This window comes from Taeniopygia guttata, chromosome 18 (genome assembly GCF_048771995.1).
Source record: "Taeniopygia guttata chromosome 18, bTaeGut7.mat, whole genome shotgun sequence".
Lineage (NCBI taxonomy): Eukaryota > Metazoa > Chordata > Aves > Passeriformes > Estrildidae > Taeniopygia > Taeniopygia guttata.
In genome coordinates this window covers 8,933,934-8,940,048 of record NC_133043.1, presented here as the reverse complement: position 1 = coordinate 8,940,048, position 6,115 = coordinate 8,933,934, and the positions used below count along the sequence as shown (strand labels likewise).

At 45.5% G+C, this 6,115-nt stretch overlaps 2 protein-coding genes across 3 annotated transcripts in view; one reads left to right on the top strand and one right to left on the bottom strand.

Moving 5' to 3' along the window:
• The window catches only part of JPT1 (Jupiter microtubule associated homolog 1), a 38,740-nt gene that overhangs the window by 19,478 nt on the left and 13,147 nt on the right, over positions 1 to 6,115 (bottom strand). The gene's annotated exons all lie outside the window — the stretch shown is intronic.
• On the top strand, positions 3,120 to 5,421 carry ARMC7 (armadillo repeat containing 7). Of its 2 annotated transcripts, none has more exons than XM_072937114.1 (3): positions 3,120 to 3,306; positions 3,397 to 3,540; positions 4,396 to 5,421. In XM_072937114.1, the coding sequence occupies exons 2-3, from the start codon at positions 3,498 to 3,500 to the stop codon at positions 4,731 to 4,733; spliced, it is 381 nt and encodes a 126-aa protein (XP_072793215.1). In that variant the 5' UTR covers positions 3,120 to 3,306; positions 3,397 to 3,497; the 3' UTR covers positions 4,734 to 5,421. The 2 variants fall into 2 exon arrangements, with proteins under 2 accessions (XP_072793215.1, XP_002197256.3); XM_002197220.5 differs by having other exon boundaries at positions 3,128 to 3,322.

Genomic DNA, 6,115 nt, shown 5'->3' with positions numbered 1-6,115 from the left:
TCCATTTTCTCTGTGTGTAATTCTTAAATTTTAAATTCTGTTCACCTTTCTACACTCCCTTTCTGTTTTCTTACAGAAATATGAGGTTATGTGGCCCCAGATCCTCCCACTGCTACAAATGTCCTGGACAAAACAAGCAAGATATGGTGTAAGCTACAATCCACCAAAATTTGTGACAGGAAACAAAGGTTAGGTGAAGGAGCAATGGAAGGCACCTCCTGCATGGAGCCAGTTGATCTACCTGTAATGCTTTTGCCTTGGCTGCTTCATAAAAAAGGAAGTGTACAGGGCAAAACCAAAAATCTTCACCATTGAGGCTGACACAGACATCAGCTCCTCCTACACCAAGGCAAAAATACCTGTTTTGATAATTTCTTTATTGTGCAAGATAATTTAGGATGGAAGGCAAGGAGAGTGCTTTTCAGAAGTGCGTTTTGGTACTCCCAGACTTATCTCTGGGGTCACTGGGACTTATTCGCAGGTGCAGAGAGAGGTTTCTGGGAAGAAAACAACCAATTCACAAACCTGTTATTTTAACATTTCTCAAGTTGCTGACTGAAACCTTTCTAATAGAACTTAAGCCTGAAAACAGGTTTGTCTCCCCTGGTTACTTTCCACAGAGCCTTTAAAAGTAATCCACAACCCACAGGTTTGAAGCAAATCCTCAGCAGACAAGAAGTAACATTTTATGCTGTGTTTCCACAGGTGAATATGATGTCTTAGTTCCCATAACAGAGAAAACAACCTCCCTCCTCTCCCTTGTGTGTTTCCCACCTGGACTCCAAGCTGCCTTGAGCAGGAGCTTGGTAAAGGATAACAGGAGAGACCTGAGCATGCTACAGAATAATAAATATTCCCCCTCAGAGGGATCCTACAGGTGCAGCAACACTCAGTCCCTAGGAATCTTTGGGACCAGAAGGAAAAGAAAGTGATAAAAGTTCCCCTCATTAGTTTAAGGTCAGCCTTTTACACAAGGCAACAGCAGCCTCACTGAAGCAGTTCCTTTAACACCTGCAGACAGTAAAATAACCCTGTCTGGCTTTAATTTGGGACAAACACTAATAACTCAGCCAGGTTACAAATCTCTGAGAAACAGCAAAGCCACAAAAAGTGAGCCATGCCCTCCTTGCCCCTCCCCTGCCCCCCTTTATCATTGAAGATATTCTCACTATTGCAAGATAAACATTTTGGCTAGAAGCACATTTCATCACTGAAATGAAACACACTGGGAAATTCACACTAACATATTGCAAGATCATGATTCTTAAAAGCCGAAGATTCTTTGTCAGGGTAATACTTGAGAAAGTTTAATATTAATTATTTACATTTAATAGCAATAAACCCCAAATAAAGGTTATGGCAATCTTACACACTCTAAGACACCTCTGAAGTGCAAAATCACTTCATTTAAGAGCTTGTCTTGCTGCTTGCAGACATAGCTAATAGATATAAGAAAAGAAACAACTACTAAAAATTAAAATTTCCTGAATTCTGGCTCCGGTGTGCTATGGAAGTCACCAGAACAGCCCCTGGAGCTGTGACTACCCTGGCTAGACCAGCCCCTGCTCTGGGAACTGCTCTGGCAAACAGCCAGTGCTTGGAGCACTCAGACCATTAAACTGTACAGCCAATATTGGGTGGGTAAATGCAGATCTTACAAACAGAAGTAATTGCATTTTTCCTTTTTAAACACAGTTCTCCCCCCCCCCATTAGTCACTCCCAGCAGTGCTCTGTTTGTATGGACTAGCTCCCTGTGTTTGCTTTCTCTGCTCCTGCTTCCCTACATTTCTCATTCACCTTCTGTTTAATGATAGATGAGGATTTAAAGTATAGCAGCACTTACCACTTATAAAGGCACACATTAGAAGAGATTTCTTACTCCATTAGCAAAACATTCTAATATAGACACAGTTTGTAGCACCTTTGCTGATCATTTTCAAATATATACAAATATGCAGAAAAAACCACATGTATATATTTAGCCATATACATAAATCCACACTGACTTCAGCTGAAAATCATGCTGAAGTTGTTAGCATTTAGCCTGCTTAAACTTTTATAGCATGTAGAAATAAATGTTTTGTGTTTCATGTTTTGTATCTTCCTACACCATTACAATGTTAAAATATTTAGCATTACTGCATTCAGTGAAGCTTCCTTGCTCATCCTTCTATTTAATGTAATCATGGGCAGATATTTCAGTGCCCTCAGCTGTGTGGGTTATCAGCCCACCACCCTTGTCACTGGTGCCATGTGGATCAGTCCATAACTAATTAGCTGGATATGAAAATCAATTGTATTTGAGATAACATAAAAGACAAATTCTCACAGCCTGTTCCTTGCCTTATCCACAGAAGAACAGCCATGCATGTAATTGCTTCAATAAAACCAGTACAAATTTCTGCAGAGTCCACTCCTACAGTTTATGATCTTTATTAACCTTTACCTTGTATATTTACACAACATGAACCATAATTGAACCCTCTTGCAGCACGTAAAATTGTGGTGGTTTCACCGAGCTGTGTTACTTCAAAACAAGGGAATCGCTTTGCTCTGTGCCCAAACCACTGTACAACCAAGACAGAATCACCTGCTGCTCTTTAATTCACCCCCTGGCTTTGTTTCATTTTTTTTCACAGATAATTTCCCTCACTGTGCACATATTGTGCCCTGTTTTTACTTTTTCTCCCTCAGCTTCATGGATGACAATCCCGTTATTTAAACTGGAACTGATCCAGGAGCAACACTACCCCAAGGACAACGCATTAGGATGGAATAGCACAACAAACACAGAGGCGAATATTCTTTGAGTAAGAAATCAGTGGGAAAAGGTTAGCTGCTTTGCAAAACCACGCGTTTAAACAGCAACGCTCTGCCATATAATGAGACAGCCAAATACCTCGACATAGGCTCATTTGTTTTTATATAAAATATATAATTATATATAATGTATTTAGAGAGAGAGCCAGATGCGGAACAGTCACATCTCCCCCTGAGGCGCGAACCTCCCCCCCGCCCACAAAATGGCGGCGGGCTGAGGGGAGCTGGCACCGCCCTGTCCCGCCCACAAAATGGCGGCGGGCTGAGGGGAGCTGGCACCGCCCTGTCCCGCCCACAAAATGGCGGCCGCCTGAGGGGAGCTGGCACCGCCCTGTCCCGCCCACACAATGGCGGCGGGCGGGCTGCTCTCGCCACGCTGAGGCGGGCGTTTCATCTCCATTCCTCGGAACACCCAGCCCGTGCGGTGTCTCCCGATGGAACTGGGTCGGCTGGAGTACCTGCAGGCGCTCGTCACCGAGTTCCAGGTGACGGACAGCACAGGTAACAAACGCCGCTGCTCGCTCGCCCTCTCCGTGCCGACCGTTTCCTCACGCCCCGACCCTTTTCCCTTGCAGAGGCCAAGGAGCAGGTGCTGGCGAACCTGGCCAACTTCGCCTACGACCCCAGCAACTACGAGTATCTCCGGCAGCTCCAGGTGCTGGACCTGTTCCTCGATATGCTTACGGAGGACAACGAGAGCCTCGTGGAGTTTGCCATGGGTAAGGGCTGCCCCAGCACCCTCAGCTGTCACCCGGGCGGGGGACACGGGCCCCGCGCTCGGTCTGGTCCTTAACCCGCCCCAAAGTCACCCAGGGCTCCAAAAACAAACCCACACTGTGCTGATAAAGCCTCGTTTAGTGCACAATGGGAGAGAAGTCAGAGGCAGGCGTGTCTTCCATGTCCTTACAGAGCTTAATGAAGACACTATCTGGAAAAGATTTTGTTGTTTTTTATTTTTTTCTAAACACTACCTGATTAACTTTTTACTGAAATCTGTCCTGTAGAGAAGCAGTTGTTTAAACATATGTTTTGCCAGGTACATTGTACAGATCCATGTAACCATTCTGATACTGGCAACTGGTCTTCTAGAATACTTACTTGACAATAAATTTAATAAATCTTTTGAGGAACTACCTTACCACGATTTTTCATTGTCTGAACATAAGCTAAAAGGCCAGATGCTGTGAGATGATACTAAATGGATTTGATTTTTAAGGTTTGTGTCTGCATCTCAAAGTGTCAAGTTTCAAACATTCTGTGCTTCTTGACTACTAACTCTGTTACCTCCATTCTTTGTCTTTCTATAGCACCTGCAATAAACTGGGTTGTGTTTTCCCTTAGGGATGAGTGAGCGTTCCTGGAATCATTGTGTGGAAGCAGTTATGTGCAGCAGTAACAGTGCCCTCTAATGACAGGCAGGAGCAGCGTGCTGGTGGAAAATCGCTGGAAACAATCAAAAACACATGGCCTAGGGAATCGTTAAGGATTTTCCATCCATCCAGAAGATCTGGATGATAGAAATAGGATGGGCTGTGAATTGCATCACCTCGGACACTTTCCTCTTGCCGTTCCAGGTGGCCTTTGCAACCTGTGCTTGGATAAAACAAACAAAGAGTACATCCTGGAGGCCAACGGGGTGGAGCCCATCATCAACTGCCTGTCCAGCTCCAACGAGGAGACCGTGGTGTCAGCTGTGACCACGCTGATGTTCCTGACGACACCGCGGTCGCGCGCGCAGACCACGGCGCTGCCCGTGGTGGAATGCATGCTCCGCTTCTCGCTCTCGGCCAACACGCGCCTCAGTAACCTGGCATCCATCTTCCTGCAGGATTACTGCAGCCCTCCTCAGGTGGAGGAGGCCAGGAACCTCAGCAAGCACACGGCAGTGGGCATTCCTCTGCCCAAGGACTGAGCAGGGCTGTGGAGAGGGGAACCTCCTGCTGTTCTCCCTTTCTGCTCAGCAGGTCAAGAGCAGCATTGAAGAGAGGAGTTGGTGCCATCAGTGCTGGGGTTTAGTTAACAAACAGCATGGAACAGCGCTAACACAGCAGCTGGGCCAAGCACTCAGCTAAGCCTGCAAATATTTAAAATAAAGCAGGTCATAGCTGCACATTGGAAAGTGCTTTGCCAAGTGCAGCTCAGCACCCAGCTTGCACAAATAACCCTGCCCAGTAAAGAGGGGTGTTCTGCTCGGGTTATTGAGCAGAATTATATCCACTCCAGTTCCTGGCTGGTTGTGCTACACCTCTCCCCTTAAGTGTCCGTGACAAGTGACGCTAAGTGTCAACTCAAGTCACTGAAATGTCACAGAAAGGTGTTCCTCCTGCAGAGAAAGGAGTTTCCCTGCCCTGGCAGTTCACAATCTCTCCATCCCTGTGGCACTAGTTATGCCATCCTCTAATCATGGCACAGGCAGCCAGCTAGGGAATCATTACATAGGGTAGGCAGGCTGTAGCTGCCCTATAAATGAAGAAGTTCTAAGTTTGTCTTTATTACCACTGATGAGAAAGGTGAAGGAAAAAAAAAAAGGGGGGGGCTCATGAGAACAGCTCTCTTGTAAAAGCTTCTGTTAATAAAACATTAACTTAAATGCTGTGTAATCATTTCTGTGTGAGGTAATGAATATTTTTCTCCAGCACTTGCAGCCTTTGCCCACTCTTACTCAAGCACAAGGGCCAAAAAATCGAAGCCGGCCTAGTCTCTTTTCATTATCAGGCATGAGGCGAGAGGTTAATTAATTTTAAGAATTGCTCCCTGGTGACTATTCAGTGGCCTGTGTTAAATGATTGTTTCACAGTAGGTCACAGCTGATGGGTTTTCCCCTTCCTTCCCACATCCCATTATGGCAAAGGATCCACAGGAGCACCGAGGGCTGAGTCCCCTTCCAGGCCTAAATTTCCGCTTCAGACAGAGAGGTTAAGCTTCCAATATCTCTTTACCCTGAGTGAGACACACAAATCTTAATTTCCTTGGGGTCACATAGTGAACTTCAGAGGTGCCAAAGCAGCATTTTTCCACAAGCATCAAGGTCATACATTCCCATGCCATCGAACAGTTTGGAAAACTTAATTCTTCTTTAGTATTCTTCAAAGGCAGGCTGCAGCCTTTGCTTAGGAGAGTCCAGCTCTTTCGACTCCAGCTGAAGGTCTGCTTGCTTTACACCACCAGTACACACCAGTGGAACATCAACAAAAACCCATTTCAGTTAAGCAGCAGTGTCAAAGAGTCAGCATTAAACCAGACTCCCAGATCCTGAAGCTCACTCAGTTATCACCACCTACAAATACTCTTAAA